At 38.8% G+C, this 20,361-nt stretch overlaps 1 protein-coding gene across 1 annotated transcript in view; it reads left to right on the forward strand.

Moving 5' to 3' along the window:
- ARID5B (AT-rich interaction domain 5B) overlaps positions 1-20,361 on the forward strand; it is a 147,321-nt gene that overhangs the window by 52,225 nt on the left and 74,735 nt on the right. The window contains exon 4 of the mRNA XM_074958845.1: positions 11,746-11,976. Coding sequence (XP_074814946.1) covers positions 11,746-11,976 — 231 coding nt within the window. The remainder of the gene's footprint in view (positions 1-11,745; positions 11,977-20,361) is intronic.

Here is a 20,361-nt window from a genome sequence, read left to right on the forward strand (position 1 = left end):
ATAGATAAGCTAGTTTTTCAGTGAGACCAGGATTTGATCCAAGAGGACTTGTCAGGTGCTTATTTCTCTCCTTTTGTGCATCACACTTCTCTCAGGGCATAACTAATGTTCAATAACATGGGGAAACCTGCACAAAATTTTCCAAGGGAATTTAGAAGGAAGCTTTCTGACTTTTAATAAAATTAATAAATTTTCTGAACACTTTATCAGATTTCCAGCCAAGTTGTTGGTATTTCATTGCCTGCTCATCAGACACTCTAGATGTGCTTATTCAGCAGAAACATTCCTTTAAAAATGAAGTTGAGGGCTCTTCTTTTACCAAAGATAAGCTTTAATAGTTAAGAATTGGCCAAATAGCACAAATCTGCTGTACCTCATACCCACCCACTCCCAGCACGCCCCCTGCTCCTCCCAATACACCCCCTTTCTTGGCAGAGGAAGGAATCCAAATGTAGGAGCTGCCCCTTTCTAACCCCATGGGTGGATGCCTGGAGAGTTCCTTTCCCCAAAGAAATGAGAATGTGTCCCAGAGTGACTTACCACAGATCACACAGGGCGTCTTCAGCCCGGCTGAGAATCAAACCCAGGTCTCCTGAATCCCAATCCAGTACCTTTTCCCCCTCCCTCATCTTTTTCCTGGATATCCCTTAGTTTCCTGTCAAAATGCTATTCAGTGTTATCTAAGAGAGGGCAAATGTTAGCTGTCTTTTTCCTCTGTTTCTCCTTTTTATTGTTTTCCTTCAAGATAAGGTATTCCTTGGGACATGAGGTCAGACTAGATGATCACAATGGTTCCTTCTGGCCCTATGATCTATGAATTTATGTTCCGCTTCCATCTCATCTTCATTTTCACTCAGTCATGGAGAAGGAGGAGAGACGCTCCCAGGTGGTAGTGGATAACAGACACTTGTTGCACAGAGATTGGCTGATGGACAGAAAAGACTAAAGAAAATAATTAACAAGTGGAAATGTGTGATTATTCTTATTTTAAAAACAATCACATTTTCCCAGCATTAAATGCATTTTTCACTATGGGCTCTAAGAGCAGAAATGTGTAATTACGCTGAAAAAGATACCATGAGTTTATCTGTAAAATATTTTTAACAGAGTTTTTGCTTCCTAGCTTGATTTTTTTTTTCTTTTCTTTGATTGGCTTCCACAAAAAGTTATTAAAATGTTGCAAAACAAATATAAAAGAATACTGGAGCTTCTTAAAATTGGTTCTTTTGTTCCTATCTGGCAGTTGACAAATTGTCTTGTGCTCTATCTTACCTGTTCTAGTGTGAAAGGTTAACAGAGAAAATGGCTGCAAATAAATTGCTACTGAATGTTGTTGAAGATTAAGCATACTGCGTCTCTAGTAAGAATCTCTTTTAAAGCTCTCTATTCCTCCTCCTCCCTGCATGTCTCTCTAACACTTGTCTGTTACATTATGTTTGGCACACACGGAAACATTAAATAGAAAAGAAACGCCTGACTGTGGTGTTACTAGACCCTATTATCCCTCTGTCACATGTCTACATGAGAAGGGTACAATATTGGTCCATATTGATGAAGATTGCTGAAGGTTTTACTAACCACCTTCACAGAGAATTGCTGGAAACAAATGAAATTGAAAATAATATTTTTGCAGCTTTGAAAATCTTACGTAAATCAATGTAATGAGACACACTCAGTAAAATGTAATTATTCTCACTTCTCCATGTGTCAGAGAAATCACTCTAGTGAGCTCGTTATTTTTATACAGAGCCAGATATTGCCTGTGTGTTGTAAACTGTAAATCGTGTAAAAGGCAGTTTTTATGTATACTAAATAAATTATACCCTGCAAGAATTAACAGGGTTGTAATTTCATTAAGGGTTTCAAAGAGGGCATAAATGTCAAGAGCAAAGCTTAACTGTTTAAATCACTGGACGGTTTCCACCCTCCACTCCTCATTACATGGCTTGTGAGAGTGGTGGCTACTGTACTTGCTATTTCAAGGGGGCCAAAGTTCCTCTGAATTTTCAGAATGATAGTGAAAGGGCTCTTGCATGAAAAACAAAGATAAGGCTTTTGACTCATACTTTTGGGGGTAGTGGAAAGTGAAGGCACTTCATTATGCCTTATAGGAAAAGGTCGTGATAACAGTCCCTTTTAACTAATGGTGCATAAATGTCTCTCTCTTTGTGTGTGGGAGACACAGACTGTTTCAAGCTGGCAGAATAAGGGCAACATAACCTATTTAATCAAGGGTTAGGACCTTTAAATGGAATTTGGTGAGACTGGTGGTGGGTCTTCATCTTCTCAGTTTCCTCAGGTCAGCCATCAAAGGCAGGGTATCTGGGGACACCCAGATGTGGCAGAAATTTGTTGTTACTGATCAAATAACTGGCTCTGGAGGTTCTGTAGAAACATTTTGATTTTGGCATCAGAGAAAGGTATACATGTGCTCTCTCCTCAGCTTGAGGTAGGTAGCTAAAAATGTAGCAACTAACGAAACAGTGTGAAGGGCATACCACAGCACTGGGCATGCTCAGAATGCCTAGACACTGAAAGACAAAAAGGTGGTTTGAAAACATTAGGTTTTCCATTTATCTCCCAAAGCCCTACTACTAAGCCACATGACACTGAGTTACAGCCTCAAAATTAAAGTTGCTTTATCAGGGCAGGGCAATGAAGATGCTATGTTGCATCCTGGATGGAAGGAGACCAAAACATAGATTTTTTCTTTTTTAAGTACAATGTATGGTCCAAGTCTTGAAAACACTTAAGCATAAGCACAACTTTAAGCACATGAGTAGTCCCATTGAAGTCCATGGAACTATTAACATGAGTAAAGTTACTCACCTGCTTAAGTGTTTGCAGAATCAGGGCCTGATTTAACTACGCTTCATTGGTGCTTTGGATGGTGTTCAGTGACTGTTGAAAATGGTGCAGTTAAATTGCACTTTGTGAATTGCATTTAACTACAAAGTGCTGGTTCAGTTATGTCTGTGTGAATGATAACACTTATTATCTGGCTGTTCACTGTGCCAATCCCACGGCAGAAAAAAAATGAAATGGTGTTTGAATTCAGTTAAAGCAAAATATATTATTTTTCCTTCATTATTAAAAGGGATTTTTACTGTTTGTTTGCTAAAACTGAAGCAGCTGCCATATTAGGGCATTAGATTGTTTAAAAGCAAATACAGAAAAATAAAGACATTTAAATTATAATCAGCTTGTTTGATGTCACTTGATTCCTCTTCTCGGCCTCGTCATATTCCCAAATTATATTTTATTCCTTTTTTATTCATTCTTTTCATTATCAGCGGAATTGAAGTGTCTTATCAGTAACCAAGACAACCAGGATAAACATTTCTTTCAAAGCTGATGTACATATAACTCGAATGTTCCATATTACACAGAACATTCAGTGTGCTAAAGAGAACAGCGAGCCTTTGCGTGGGTCTATTTTCATTCTCCCTTTCCCACATCTACATTCTCTTTAGAGGTCTAATAAGGCAGATGACAAAACCTTTTGTATCACCGTGTGTGATTTCCTGAAATGATCCATCACCTTGAGGATTTGGGTTGACTCATTCCCAAAACTAGTCCTATAGCTTTAAAAATAGAGAGAGAACAAATCTTTAGTTTCACTTTTGTTTGGGTTGGGTCATACAACTCCAGTCTCTTGGGGGGTGATAGGAGAGCACATCAGAGCCCATTTCTGAACTTGGCTGTACCCTTTGCAAGAGCTAAATTTTCTGCACCCTGGGCTTCTGCTGTGTGGCAATTACCAACCACTAACTGGGAGATGAAAACTAGGGTCTGAAAAATACCAGATGAGAGAAGGAAGATAGCGTCTCCCAGGCCAGAGAGGAGAACACCAAGAAGACACACAATGTAATCTGTAAAGTAAAGGTGAGATAGGACGCAGAAAATAATTTTCAAACAGACTTTTTTTCCCTTAAGAAAGAAAACTGTGGTCCTCAGTGTGTGATTTGTGAGCTTCGAGGGAGTTGCTGGCAATTGTCTAACATGGAAAGTGTGGAGCGTCTTGAGCCAGCTCTCATTTGCTCAGCCTAATTCACCTGTGGAATAGGCAAGAACAACCTCATAGAGTTGTTTGGTTATGTCCAATGTGAATTTTGCCAGTTTCTTTGGTCTTTCTTGGAAGCATGTTAGCTGAATGGTGGATAGTGCATTGGACTGGGAATTGGGAAAAACTGGGGTGAAAATCTTGGCTGCATTGAAGTCAATCGCAAAACGTCCATTGACTTGGTTTTCGTCCCTGAATTCTCTTACTAGCTCTGTCATTTACTAGAATTTGTGACCTTGGATAGGTTTTCTTTAAGCCCTCTCTCAGTTTCTCTATCTGTATAATGGGGATAATGATATTTACTCATCTTTGTAAAGCACTTTGAGGGCTATGAATGAAAAGTGTATATAAGAGCTGAATATTATTAGGCTTGTCAGCCAGTCCTCTTCAAATGCTAGAAGCACCTCAGAACCTGCTTCCCAAGATATACAAAAGATTCGGTGGGGGAGGGAGCTCAGGAGCTGCGGTTTTGATTAGCTTAATATTTGTTCATGGTATAAAAAAGGATGAGAATGTCTGGTTGGATACTTGTACACATAATTCTCTTTTTCAGTATTAAATCTCTTTCATCTTCCCCCAAAATTGAATTTATTATTTGAATTTAAAATGATTTAACAAGATAAATATTATGGAAGATTTGATTATGTGGATCCACTGCCAGTCATTGATCAACATACTCAATTTTGACTTTGTTAAGTAGGACTGGAACAGATCAGATCCAAATCACTAGCTGTAAAATAATGTTCTTCAGCCCCAGGCTTTAAGTACATATTAGATAGTTCTGGGGGTTTTATATGACTGCATTGCCGTGGGATTGAACAGTAGTTTCAGTCTCCAGTAGATTTGTAAGTGTTTTCTTTCTTTCAGATGTTAAACTAATTTTAGGAACTCTCTGAACTGGTGATGTTCTTACAGAAAACAGAGGGGTTGTGGAAATGACATAAGACTCTGTGAATTAGTCCCCTGTTCTCCTTATGGGGGGAAAAACATCTGACACATCCAGAAAGATTTTGTCTGCATTTCATTCTGTATATTGGCCATATATCTTTTCTATTTGAAGTTATCAATTTAAAAATAAAATAGGACAACTAAATATCCATGGAAAATGATTGTGATGGACAACTTGCTAATGTCGCCATTATCCAGTAAACACATTAAAAATCACGTTATTCCATTTACTATAATACATTGCCTTTGTTCTTGATTGCATTAGCATTCAAACAGAGGGGAGTTGCATAAAACAGGGACATGTAAACATGGATGGCTTTACTTCCTAAAAGTCCTGTCAACAAAGCAGTATCCCTGTTGTGTGGATAATTTACCCAAATTTATTTAATCCTGAAAACAAAGATTTGCAGGTTCATCTAGCAGGGTTAACTAATTATTTTATTTGCATTTCTTCATGAACTAAATGCAATAATTCAAACATTAATATTTTAAAAGTGTTGTAATTAATTACCTAGCCAAGGCATACTGCGTAGTTTTACAAGAACAAATGAAGACAGCAGAAATGAAATGTTAGGCTGGAAATTAAGAGTTCTCTTCAGTGTGCTCCCTCTTTTTGGGGGCTGGGGGGAGATCACCGGTATGCCGTAGAACGCAGAAGATGCTTTGCCCTTGTAGAATAGCTGATTGAAGCCCATGGTGTTGAAGTTGAAGTCACAGCTATTTCTTCGGACAAAGGGAAATGGTCCATATTGCATCCATTCACTTCATGACTACCAGAAAGGACAGCAGTGTATGCTGATTAATTCTCCCCACCCAGCCAACAATAACTTGCCTGCAAGGGCTCTTTGGCTAGGAGAAATGTCCCATGCCCCACAGGACTACTCAGAGATTTAGCATGTTATTGGCATTGAAACTGCATCAACTGCACACACCTGACAGTGGACAAGGCAGTTGTGACTGGGTGGTGGTAGAAGGAGCTGGTGAGGAATGGTGGTCCTTATTCACCTGGTGAGTCAATTTAAAACTTTGCACACCAGGTACCAGCTCTTTCTTCTCCCTCCCTTCTCATAGTTCTTCTGTTTTTCATAATTATGTTTGTTTATCCCAGTTGGACAGCTGTGTTACGGCTCTTGGACTTTATTGTAATGGACACGTTCACGGTGTAGATTTGTTTTTACTTCCTTTATGGTCCACAGTCATTGGTTTTTGTTGAAACAGCCACATGTGTCTCCATTTTTCATACACATGTATACTGATTTTACAGAGAGGTAAAGATAGGAGGATAGTGACCTTCTCTCAAGGGTGGCAGCTCTGTGGTTCATTAGCACTCATGGGGTAAAGCTTTATTATCTTCTCAGGTGGCAGGTGCAGGTAAGATAACCACTTCCTGCCCAAATATGGGCCTTTGCATAGGGGGCCAGGCTGGCTACTGTGTCACCTACTGACAGTGCCAGATGGATGCATCTGCTTTGCAGGTCCAGGTGCCGCAGGTGGAGACCTGTCATTTTAACCTGCCTTGGTGGTAGCTGGTGACTTTGAGCTAAGACTCCAGTCTTGCTGCAGGGCCGTGGATTGGGATTGGGATTTTGAAAGGCGCCTAAGGGAGTCAGGCACTCAACTCTCATTGAAAGCTCTAGTCCCAGTCAGTTGACGTGGCTAGCCCTTTCCATTCTTTATCATTAAAAGTCTCCCACTTTTTCATCCATTACTGATTCTCTGCTTCTTGTTGGCAATGTAGCCAAATAAACGTATGTAGAAAATGGTAAATAAATTAAGATAGGCATGTCATCCATGAGGCCTTCTTCGTAACAATCTGCAACGAAAGAAAGCAGCTGTGTTAATGCTCTTCATAGTTTCCTTTGCAGATTATTCAGGAAAAAAGTTTGATGGTCAAAGCCTTGCATCTTTCTTTATTTTCACCGTGCATTCAAAATAACTGCCTTGTTCAATTTGCAGCCCATACACCAATGCATCGTCCCACTTTATTTAGTTCCCCTAGTACTTTCATTGCTTATCTTATGAAGACCTGTGTTAACATTTATCAAAACAAATGGCAAGCCTGGGACCTTTTAGTAGTTTTTTAGTTAATAAAAACAATCTTCTAGTTCTGTTATGTTAAAAGTACATTATCTTTTTATTACATACTCTACAGCTCTGTCTGTTTTCCTTCTTGGCAATTTCATGACTGCTTCAGTTGATTGCTGTATAGAGAATTACAAAATCATTAAGGGTGGGGCTTTACCAGCTGACTTACAGTACAAACTATTTCTCAAAATAACCACAACAGTACAATACTGATGTGTAATTTACGTCACAGTATGTTTTTATGAAATACTTTGTGGCACATTCATTTAGATTTAGGACTGAATCTCTCTGTCTCTTTTTAATCAAGCTCTTTACTTTTTAATATTTTCCACTCCTTGCCTTGGCTTGCCTCCAATTTAACAGCTTCAGTGAGAAAAAAATAACTGATCTTTTTTTCAGCAGTTTAGCTGCGAGTGTATTTTCCTCTTTGATGTATACATTTGTGCTAACTTAACTGCCTTGGGGGAGATATTTAGATTTGTGGTAGGACACATTGCACAAAGCTGGAACAGAGAATTGATAAAGTTGATGCACAAGTTTGGAATTTTAAATACTACCAGCCAATTCAAGCTATTGAGTCTTATGCACCAGCACATTTCCTTTTTACAAACGCCTTTCTGTATAATGTCTTGTAATTAGAACAGGAAATCATTGAGCAACTGTAAGATGACTAAGAGCACTTAGACTGAAAGGAAAATTACCTTCCGAGAAATTATATTCACAATTTTTTTTTGCTTCACATTACAGTGTTGGTAATGGTAGTAACAGATGTATGTACTCTTATCTGTATCATTGTTCTACTTCTGTTTTCTGGAATAAAAATTCATTTTCAGTAATATCAGAAATGAATGGACAGCAAATGAGAAATGTCTTATTATGAAAAATATTCTGTGTCACAACAGAGTAGCAATTAAATTGAAACTTCAATATAATTATCAATAACAGTGAAATCTGGAGTTGTGCCACGTACATAAAGTTGGTGCTCAGCCTTTGCTTGGTTGCTAGGAGCACAGTGAAAGTATAAAGCTTAGAGAAAGGAATGTCTAATATAATAAAGTAACAGAAGGTAGCATAAATCATTGTGAGAGCAGTGAATATTGACATTATTTTGCTTAAATTGGGTTGAAACTAGACGTTTAGTCCTATGAGAAGAGCAAATTCATATTTCTTTTGAAAAATAACTACATCTACTCGGGGAGGAGGAGGAGAATTTGTGTTTCTAACATAGGCCTATTTGGACTCTTTTAAGCAAAAATCTTTAAATGTTTGTTTCTGTTGGCATCAAAATGCATTCACACTAATACGATTAAAAGAACTAAAGGGCAAAATACTTGGCAGATTTTGCAGTAGAGGCAATTAGGTGCAGGAAGGAACATGCATACTTTTTCCATCAAGCTCTATAAAATCCTGGTGTGAAGGTCTTTCTAAAGAAAGAAAAAAGCTTACTGATGTTAGAAGTAGATTATGGTGGTTAGCAATAACCATTATAGTCTGATGTTTCAGAAACAAGCAAACAAAAAGCAAGTTTCTGTATATCTCTGTTCTTTCTGTAAGTCATTTTTGATCTGAAAGATCAAAAATGGCTGTACTCATTTGGAAAGTCAATGCTGCATAGATTCATTGTGTTTGGTGTTCCCTGAAGCTCATACAAAGACAACTTGAACAACATGCAATTCAACATGAATGCCAGACCATGCCAAAGCTGCCCCACCGCTTCAAAGAAACTACATGGATTAAATCTATACATATATAGTTAGTATTAGTATTTGCAAAGCACGGGTGGAACCACACATTGTAATTACCATTTCTCTACAGAAATCTGTTTTGAACTTGAAATATATAAATAAATGAAAAATTGACATTGAGAGAGGTTATTAAATATGTAATTACAATATAAGTATAGGATTAGAGTAATTTCAGCTAAGCCTTACAAGCAATGTAGTGTAGGTATAATCTTTTACTATGTACAGTTCTCATTATTGAAACTAATATTAGCTTCAGTAATTTAACGTCTTCTGTTCAATAAGAGCTTAATGAAATATTTTTAAAATAAAATTATTTTTCCTTATTTTAAGGGTAAGTGATTATCACCGTTTAAATATCAGTTTATAGCGGCCGCAGACTCGTTCTGATTCTTTTATACAGACAAGTACAGCCCAATACACTAATGGAATCGGATGACATCTACACTAGATTCTGTTAGAAGAAAACTCCTTTTGGGGGGGGCGGGGTCTATTTTCTTGGGGTTAGATCTACTTTGATTTTCTTTGCTCCTGTGGGTGTGGGTGAAAGAAAATCTTTGTTCTAGGAACACTCTTTGTCTTTCGCTAAAAAAAAGTGCAGTTTATCCATTCTTAGATTTCTCTGTTGAACCTGTTGTGAATAGGGAAGGGGGAAATGCATTACAAAGCATGTATTGGCGACAGTTATTGCCTGCTTAGCTTTCCATCCAAGTTTGTTTATGCACTTACGAATTGCATAAGAAGCAAAAAAATAGCTAAAGCAACAAATATGTAGAATAACAGCTCTGTAAATGGTGATTTGGCTTTAACTGATGGAATCAGCTTGAGTTAAAATGTCATTCATCAAGCCCAGAACAGCGTACAGAATTCTGTGTAGTGACTTATTATACATTTTAGTGGAAACAAATGGTTTGCTACAAAGACTTATGGGAGGCATATTTATATACACCTTGTTACAAAGGCTGACCACATCCTGGCATAAGAAAAGTGCTGTCTGATCAACAGATTTAATTCACCAATACTTCTGTGAAGAGATAGAGCAGCAGTAGCAGGCCTACATTAAACTTTCATTGTACCTCAAGGATGGATCATGTGCTTGCTGCCTCTTGAAGACTCTGGCCCCTGATCCTGATTTAGGGGTTCTTATGAATGAGGAGAGACGACACATACAGCAAGGTGCTATTTTCACAATCATGTTGTTGCATTCGCTCATGGGATAAATAAAAAGATCATGCCACACCCTAACTGACCAAAAGGTATAAGTCTACCTTTCTTAGAACAGTCATTCAGATGGTGTGTGCCAAAGGTATTACCCATGCATGTAGACAAAAGGAATGGTTTTGGTTTCCTCTGTTGACGCCAGAGGAGGTGAAAAGGCTCAGTACTTAGGAAAGTGATTGTTTTCAAGAACTGTTGTAAAGCTAGTACTTTCAGCTTAACATTTAATGTTGATTTTTCAAATAATGCTTTCATCTATAACAGTAGAGTTTTGGAGAAAGTCTAAAGTACGTTAGTATTTATTTTTTCCACATTACCACTCAAAACACACATTTCATACTTTTAAAAAAGTTCTGTATTTCTGCTTTAGAATCTTAATCAAAACGAGCATTACCTGTAGACATGAAGAATAAAATCGTCTCAATGGGAGTTTTACCTTTGATTTCAGTGGGACCAGGATTTCTCCTACTGTTCTTTCCAACCTTTGAAGTATACTATTCACTTAAGAAGAAGAAAGGTTATGTGGGTATTGGTAGTGTGATTAAATATTTAATTATCTGGTTGGGTGACAGAAATAGTGGCTAGGTTACTCAGTAATGAAGCAGTAGACTAGAAAGTATAAACTACAGACTATAGCTCGTCTCAATAGATATGCATAGAAAGATAGATCCCGCTAATCAGTGTGAGGACTTAAGTGAACATGAATAGAAATACAGCAGGATAGTGGCCTGCAAAGGTCATACCAATGCCTTCTGTTGCTTCACGTTCTATCATTTGCTGTTACATTTCCCACTGGTTACCAGATCAGACGTTATTGTGATCTTTCTAAATCAGCTACCTTGATGCTTAATGTTGTTTAAAACATAACAGAATGGAAAACTCTCAATTTTGGATGTTTTCCATTTTGGATCTGCAATTAAGAAGCTATGGAGAAGTTCATTTGACTGCATTGTACTGTACATGTGTTTTGTTGAGGTACTACCTTTACAGTTCATGTGAGGAAAGTTATTTCCATCTGGTGGGATTGCTTAGGATAACAGGCATTGCCAGACTGGATCAGACCAATGGCCTGTCTAGTCCAGTATCTTGTCAATGACAGTGGCCAATACTAGATATTTCAAAGGAGGGTGCAAGAAGATCCATAGTGATCAATTAATTGTCTTTAAAAAGACTTTAAACGGTATAAAGACTAGTTTTATAAGACTATATTAGAAATTTAGTACAAATGGTCATGAAATATCTCTATTAAAGCATTTACAACAAACTTCATGAAGTGTGAGATCACTTTCAGAATAGCTAAGGGCAGATTTTGCCACCCTCACTTAAGTCAAGTAGTATCTTACTCCAGTGGTGTAAGGTCAGACTCATTGTGAGTAACAGTGTTAGAGTCTGGGCCTAAATCTGTAAGAAAAAAGGGTGTGAATGTATCATTGTCTGTATTATTGGTTGGCCCTCTCTGTGTTTGAAAAATACTTTCCTACAGAAGATAGAACTTTGAAGAGCAGAGGCCTAATCCTGCTCCCATTTAAATCAATGAGACTTTTTTGCAATTGACTTCAATGGGAGCTGGATTGTGCCCCAGAAGTGACGGATACATTCCCTTATTTGCTTTTTGGGGTTTTTTTTTGTTTGTTTTTTTGCATTACTCCTCGTGTAATATTAAATGTAATTTATATATTTTTCTTCCAGGTGAGGATGACGAAGATTCAAATTTGCTAATCCTCAGTTATCCACAGTACTGTCGATATCGTTCCATGCTAAAGCGTGTTCAAGACAAGCCATCTTCAATACTAACAGACCAGTTCGTTTTAGCCCTTGGTGGCATTGCAGTAATCAGCAAGAACCCCCAAATCCTTTACTGTCGGGATACGTTTGATCACCCAACTCTTATAGAAAATGAAAGTGTATGTGATGAGTTTGGTAAGTCATTTTGCAACTACCTTCTTTGTATGACAAGAAAAAGCATTTTTCCCCATTTAAGAGTTTACATGTTTCCAAGTGAAAAATGGTAATAGAGTGAATCCTTTAAAGAAGAGCAATGCTATTTACATTTGAAGTGCTAAGTACCAAATGTGCTGCCCCTTCACTATTTCTGAGCTGGAGGGCTATGGTAATGGGCTTTCCTCTACTTGCAGTCTCCATGTTACAACTTCTATTTATCACACCCAAGGTTGATGTTATTAGGGTGGAGTACGTAGCACAATTATTCAGTGCAAATTATAGGGACACTTTGTTAGGATTTGAAATGACCTACCTTGACAGTTAACCTATACTGTCGCTTTCCCTTCAGGACTCTAGTTTTATGAATTTTTTTTTTAAAGGAATCATTGCTGCAACATGCTAAGTAGTGCAAAATAGAGAAGACTCTCTGGGTGTCCCATTGTAAACAAGCTATCGAATATCTCTTATCACAGTGCTCATAATAATAATAATGCCTACCCATGCTACAGCTCTTTAAGTTTACAGAGTGCTTTATAGACATTAATTAATCCTCACACCAGCTCTGGAGGTAGTCAACTGTATTATCATCTCTGTTTTACAGGGGGAGACCAAGTAACTTGGCCAAGGTTTGTAGTCACACAGTTGCTTTCACTGTTCCACTATTGCCATATGAAAGAAACAGAGTTAGTATTAGAACTCAGGAGCACCTGGTTTCTAACTAGGTGCTCAAACCCCTGGCGCACACTGTTTGTTTCTAACAGGGCATAGAAGAAAGAGCAACCATACACTATGTGTTGGTGAAAACCTAAACTTCAATGGGAGTGTTGCCAAAGCGAAGAGTTTGAGTCTAAAAGTGCTAAATCCTTCCTGTGAGTTGTGCCCTTGATTCAGCAGGAGCAGAAGATGCTCAGCAGTTCCGAGGCAGCACTCAGAACTTTGCAAGTTCAAGCCATAAGGAAGGTCTGTAAGATCTGGCCCATTAAGACTGCCAGATGACTAACACTTTTGTCAGATTAACCAAAGTGCCAGAGGATACACAGCAGAATTTGTGGCAGAGTACATGCTCTGTGTACACACAAGGTAACTTCAGTAACTGGTCCAGGGTTATTTCCAAAACAGTTTACCTGTGATGTGAGAATCAAATTTTATTAGCCATATCACCAGATGGATGAATACTGCAGCTGAGGGCAAAAAGTATTGTTTATAGCATTAAGCATCTATACCTTTGACCACATGAAATTCATAAATCTCTGCAAGATAGCATCTGTTTCTTTTAGAAAGACAATTTATGTTTATCCATTTAGGTCATAATCATGTTTTTCAGGAAATCTCAGTAGGGAGAAAATTTCCCTCTGTTTTGTTTCCCAGCAACTACCTGCTAGCTGATACTGGTCAAGCCTTCTTCCTTGACTCTGAAGCTGCAAACCCACCTCTGTGACTGGAATTGGGTGTTTCATATATGCAGTGCAGACCTGCTTTATTATAAGACTAAGGATGCCCACTTGTAGGATCTGATCCTGCAGTCATTAACTCATGGGAGAAATTCTTTCTTCCATGAATGGCAGCACTGAAGTTCGTGATTACATGAGTAAGGGATTGGCCCCTACATGTCATTTACTTTCAGTAAAATGTCATAGAGTTTTATTAAACTATTGACCTCAGATATTAGTTGGTATTGGGGAAAAAATGAATTAAATATCTTGAAAATCTGGTCCAATGGCACGATAGTGTCATCTTCATTTTTATTTACATTGAGATATCCAGAATAGCATATAAAGTTTGGGTTTAACTGATGATCCTTCTTACATGAGGAAGGTTATTTTAGGAGTTTGATGAGCATGCCATCTTTTTTCTGTACTATATTTTATTCCGGGTCATTCCTTGATTGCAGCTTTGTTGAAATAGTTGGACCTATACTGTAAGTATAGCACGGGATATTAGTAATAGGTGAGTCAAAGGGAACTGGAGCAATACAGGAACCACATTTGGCAAACTACAGCTAGTGCCTTTGTTCAGGCTCTGAAAGCTATGCCATTCTCTTGACCTTTGCAAGACAATTATCTGATGATCAAACCAGAGCCAAAGAAATCTTTTCCCCCAAGTTAATTAGGTGTATTTGAAATTCAGTTTAATTTAACCAGCAGGTTTTTTTAAATAACTAAAAGAAAAACTGGCAGTCTTTGTAAATATATTTACAAAACTAATGATGTGGTAAAATTTGCAAGGCCTGCTGTGTTAGGATGTTGCAGACTGGGCTACATATAATTCTGTGGCTGTGTTGTAAAATGTATGGTGTCAGTTCGATTACCTTGGTTGCATGCAGTACACAAAGTGCCTTTTTTTTTTTGCAGGCAGGACAATAAAATGTGCAACACGTTGTTATACAAACTGTTTACACTGATAACATGTAGATTGATGTCACATGTGTAAAGTAATGACTGCTAAATCTAAACAGGCAGGGTGGTACTGTAGATAAATGGATTACTCTAAGGTAAGGCACTGGTATTTATCAGTCAAATCTGAGGAGGAGACTAGATTATATAAATGTGAATAACATTCTTAAAAGGTGTTTGTTAAAAAATCCAGACACATTTAATTTGATGGTCTTGGATGTTTCTTACACTGGGAAAGATAAGGTGAGGAAAAGGGTGCAGAAGGCCAAGGGAAAGGTACAGATGTATATTTCTCCCGTTCCTAAAATATCTACATTAATTACAAAGGAAGTGAAAATCTTTAAGAGGGTATCTTACACTCACAGCTCCTTTTGAGAACACTCTTACCCATTCTGATTTCTGATGTGGGTGCGAGATCTACTTTACTTATTGTGCTACTCAGTAAAATTTTACACTTATTCTGGGAACTGCAGCACCTTGTGATAAATACAGTGTGTAACAAATGAGATACCAAAAACACCTAGACAAAGAACTCCATTCACCATAGCATAGGAGCTGCTGTACATGTTAGACCATTTTAATAGAGAGAAATGTTCTTCCATCAAGCTTTCTCCCAGTTTTTATTATGCATTTTTAGCAAGAACATTTTGTTCTGCTAGGTATGACCTTTTTTCTGTTCAGTGAAGGGGGGAAAAAACAGCAACACAGGAGAAAAAAATCTTGCCTCAGTGTTCTTCATGAAAAAAAGAAAGGTGGGAAATTGTTCTGTAAGTGGCAAGGGCAGCTAGACTGTGTCTGTCAATCATCACAGACATGGGTGGAAGAAGATTACCTACACACCATTTTAGACCCGGATCCTGTGAGGAATTCCACATGGGTGGACCCCTACATTCACATAGAGCTTCCTGCAGGATTGCCACCAGGGTATGGCCTCAGGTTAATTTAGATAAATTACTGCAATGAATGCCCGCAGGCATTGCAAGCTGAATCTGGGCATAAGCACATCCCGTTCTTCTTCTCCATATCTTTTCCCAAAGACACTATGGGTAAATCTACACTGTTATTAAACACCTGTGGCTGGCAAACTGGGATCAGGCTGCGGGGCTGTAAAATTGTGGTGTAGATGTTAGGGTTGGGCTGGAACTTGGGCTATGGGACCTTTCCCCATTGCCAGGTCCCAAAGTCTGGTCTACAGCCTGAGCCCTGGGAGCCCTCTCTAGTCATGGGGTCCCAGAGCCAAAGCTCCAGCCTGAGCCCAAACATCTACATGGCAGCTTTGCAGCCTGAGCCCCATGAGCCTGGGTCAGCTGACTCTGGTGTTCAATTGCAATGTAGATATACCCTACCAAGGCCCTGCTTAGCAAACTGGCTTCACAGTCTGATTGCTGATGCAAGTATAAGGGGCGCAGCTCTGCAGTGGAGAGAATGGACCCACTCATATCTAGCCCTTAATTTCTCTTAAATTTACCAGGAAAAGATTGCTGTGATAAGGAAGCCTGGAAGTTTCACCCTTACTGGTGGTAAATACTTACTAACTTATCTAACTGGCTTGAAGGATCCCCCTCTCAAAGGCAAACATACTTAAAAATTGTGAGCTTGCATGTGCACAGGAAATAGGAGGTATCAAACTGAGTTCACATCTCTTGATACCCAAAGTGAATGGAAACAGCCATGGTTAAACAGCATGTCTCCTCCACCCCAAGGAAGATCAGTTAGATACCCTTGCAGACAAGCATCACCCATACAGAAAACGAGCTGCAATAGTGGTTACAAGCAAAAGAATTGAGAAAATTTGAACTTGGGCAAAAAGGCAGGAGCACCATTGTCCACTGTGGGGCAGAAACAAGGGGCATGATCCCTATCTGTGACTACTTTTAGGTCCACTAGGATTCTAGATGGCCAATAGAAAGGTTGTTCTGAAAACAGGCATTCACGCAGCCAATCAGAAGGCAGGCCAGTGTCAGAATCCCTGCTACATCCTCCCTCTTCCCCATCCTTCCATAAGGGGCAAATAGGCCAGAGAAAAAGGATCAAGGGGGGTTGGTTCTCCATATTGATCCCACTGTATTTTCATGTATGCATGATTAGATTCCATACACATATTCACTTCCCTCTAAATGCCCACATCAATTGGTATGTAAAAAAACTCCCTGAAAAGATTACTTATGGGCCATTGACTAATTTCTCTTAAACAGAAAACTATCAGTAAAGTACACACTGCATATGATTCATTTTTTTGGTTGCTATTATTGAGTAACTTTTGTAAAGGCCTGTCATTTACTTTTATTGCTAGGCAGACATATATGCTGCCAAAGAAGAGAAATGAACAAAAAAGTAAGGGCCCCTATTAATTTTCATTATAAATTCCAGTGGACTAGCCATAGGTAAAACTGTACAGACATCAACAGCCGCTTTTTTGAAAATGGGAGTTGCGGGTCAGTGTGCCGAAATGTGTGGTGCAAATGTGCACCTGGAGTTGCACATGCACTTATTACAATTGTCTGTGCACATTAGGTAAGGATAGGCTTCATTCTCCAAATATGCCAGGTTCACACCTGGAGCTACTGCCGATGCACAGTGATGACAGTGAGAGGAGGATCAGGCCTTGTCTGTGCAGATGGGTAGATGTCTAATTACCCATTTATGCGTGCTACTGTCATATTTGTATGGGTGGTTGCAGTAGATGTGCACACAATGTGCACATTTGCATGTAAAAGGAGGTCTCTAGCTTCTGGAAACTTTGTCTTCAAATGTCTCTTCTGTTGCTTGTAATGAACGAGATGTCAAGTTGGCTTCAGGAACAAGCAGCAAACAGCAAGCAAGAAAATAAGAATGTTTGGGCACAGGCCTTAAAAGTCAGAAGATCAGATGCTTAGATGATGTAGATCAGTACAGCTCCATGGACCTCACCAGCTGAGAAGCTGGTGCAGAATGTTTCATCACAACAGTATGGTGGATGATAACATATCATGGATATTAAATGTTAACAGGGAGACTTTTTTCTTGGTTTTGTGTGTGTGCTTGCTCTAAATATAAGCCGAGTGTGAGGGAAAGCTGGATAACATTTCTTCCTTATTTTTCAAATATGCTTGGTAAATTTTAAATCATTCTGGATTACTTTTATAGCGCGTTGGGCCCAATATACCATTAAAAAAACTGTTTCGTCCCTGGGTTACAATAAACACCTGTTCACCCCGCAAAGAAAGTTAAAAGTTTTATTAATGTCTGTAAAGGACATTCTTTTACTAAACAGTTCATACCAAAAAGTGAAAGAGCTGTATCTAGTTATACTATTAATATCAATTTTCCCCCTGAAAAATGAAACTGATTCCTTTTACATAAAAAGATCAATGCACAGAAAAAAACAGCTAATTGGAAAATGACGTGTAAAGTCATTACAGTACCCATTTCCCTCCCTCCTCCTTAAAAACCAACGGTATATCACTTACATTAGGAAAAATCATCTCCTTAAAAAAATCCCCATCTTTCCCTAAAACAATGTAGAAAGCGGAGTCTCTCACTTCCTAAAAGAAAAGGAGGACTTGTGGCACCTTAGAGACTAACCAATTTATTTGAGCATAAGCTTTCGTGAGCTACAGTGGAAAATTCCACTGAATGCATCCGATGAAGTGAGCTGTAGCTCACGAAAGCTTATGCTCAAATAAATTGCTTAGTCTCTAAGGTGCCACAAGTCCTCCTTTTCTTTTTGCGAATACAGACTAACATGGCTGCTACTCTGAAACCTCTCACTTCCTAGGTTAGCAAAGTTAGGATCACTATATAAGGCATTATGGTCACCCTCCTGGGCTTACGCGGTAATAAAAGGATGCCCTCTGGTCTAAAAAATAATGTTATCTAGCTGGTCTTCTTTGGCCAGGTAATTTGTGGCTGAGATGAGAGGGCTCCATGATTGGGCTGTAAAGCAGAGAGGACTGTGGGGGCTAGCTAATGCTCCATAAAGAATGAGCAGGATGAAAGCAGACTACTGTAGAAATTGCAGTGGTGCCATTAGTACTAGTATAACTGAAACTTTGTCATTGCTTTCTATATCTGTCTCCACGTCCAGAGCTTTGTGACTCATAGATAAAATCAACTGTTTAGAAAAAACTGGCATATAAAATTACTTTAAAAATATGCACAGTTCCAGTGCAATAAAATACAGAGAACTTTCCTGTTGGTGACACTTCTTTATTCCTGTAACTCAAAAGCAGCTTCCTTTTTAACCCAACCTTAGTATGTAGGTCTCAGTTTGGACTAAAACATTTTTTTATAAAGTAAAATACTGAAGTTATTGGCATTTGGCTACTTTACATGCACTGTAACTTATTTCAATGGAAGGACTAGAGCTAAGATCTCCTGATGCCCAGGACGGTATTTTAATCTCAGGACTATCCTTCCTCCGATCATAAAAAATGCTATTCCCTCCTCAGAAAAGGTATCTGGGGGTCTTCTCCCTTCTTTTAGTGGTCCCCATCACTCTGTATTTATCTCTTACATCTAAATTAATTTTGTTATTCTCAATATTAATCAGTCATTGCTTTCTATGGATCAAGAATAGATCTTGATGCATGTTATTCTTGGCTCAGTCTGATATAGTCTGTATCAGTGAGTAGCAGCTCTCCTGCATGGTCAGCATTCATTATCCAGAAGATTTGTCTAGGGAAGGATGTTTTACCACACCAACATTTGGACTCCATCAGAAGAGTTCTACGGAAGCTTAATTAGCTGGCATTAAATGTGATCGAAAGCAAGAGTTTTCTCAACATGCCCCAAATTCTGTGCCTTCTGGGGATTGTATCCAGCACCAGAATGTGTTGGTAGATTTGACAAGTTCAACAGATGGCATCTTCTTTCGTGCTTAAGTGCTCCCTGGACTCTTCTATGTTGCATTATTTTACTCTTTTAAAAAAAGCGTTTCAGTGTTCTGTTCCTCTCTTTTAAAAAATGTACTTGCCCACCCCCATGGATACCCCTCTGGTAACATAGCAGGGCGAGTGCCTGCTGTAGGAAGACAAGGTGGGTGAGGTAAAACCTTTCAGGTTTCTCCATGCATCCAGGGAAGGGGAAAATATAATGGTTTTGATTCTGATCTTACACTGGTTTTAGGCTAGTGTAACTTTTACTTACTTGAGTGGAGCTATTCCTGATTTACCACAGTGCCAAGGCTTGATATACACCCCCCTGAAGGTAGAAGTAGTCTTTCCATTGACTTTAGACATTCAGTGAGATCAGAATCAGGCCCAATATCTTTGCTGTGTAGTCACAGGGCTGTGTAGTCACAGGTGGAAAGCCCACACCCAGGAGTCTACCCATCCTATGCACCACACAGCTCCCTGTCAGAAAAGGGCAGCTGATTATATGGCTAGTGGGCTTGAACCCACTGGTCTAAAAAGTGTATATTGTGGGGAGCAGTAAGCCATTTCTGCCTGTCTCCTGCTCATGCCCTGTAATAGTGGGTGTAACCTGGCCTGCTGGGATTGAGGCTTCTGGTCTGTTCCTGTGACTTGTATAACAGGAATTAGGGTTCTAGTGTAAACCCAACAGCTCATGTGCTTAAAGATATGCATATGTGCAAATGCTTTGTTGGAGTAGGACCAGAGTGCTCAGCAACATGCCAGATTGAGGCTGCAACCCCCTAAGAACAAAATTCATTTTGTTTTCAAGGCATGTAGCGAGAAAAACTTACTCCATGGATTTTGAAAAATATATTCTTTAATGTTATTTAGAATCTATTTAGCTTTTTCCACCACCATTTTTAATGTGCCCAGGGCATGCTGTCCAGTACTGTATTTTAATACAAGTATGGTACTACGGCGGGAAAGTTGCTAGTATCCCAGTTGTAAGGCTAGAACATTTTAGCATTTATATGTGTTCTTAAAAATATTATACGAGTATATGAAAGCCTTTGTATTAGCATGGATGCTGGGACCTCCTCAGATGCAGCTTTACAGTGGCATCTTCAGCAGTCTGA

Source organism: Natator depressus, chromosome 7 (genome assembly GCF_965152275.1).
Source record: "Natator depressus isolate rNatDep1 chromosome 7, rNatDep2.hap1, whole genome shotgun sequence".
NCBI classification, from domain to species: Eukaryota; Metazoa; Chordata; order Testudines; family Cheloniidae; genus Natator; species Natator depressus.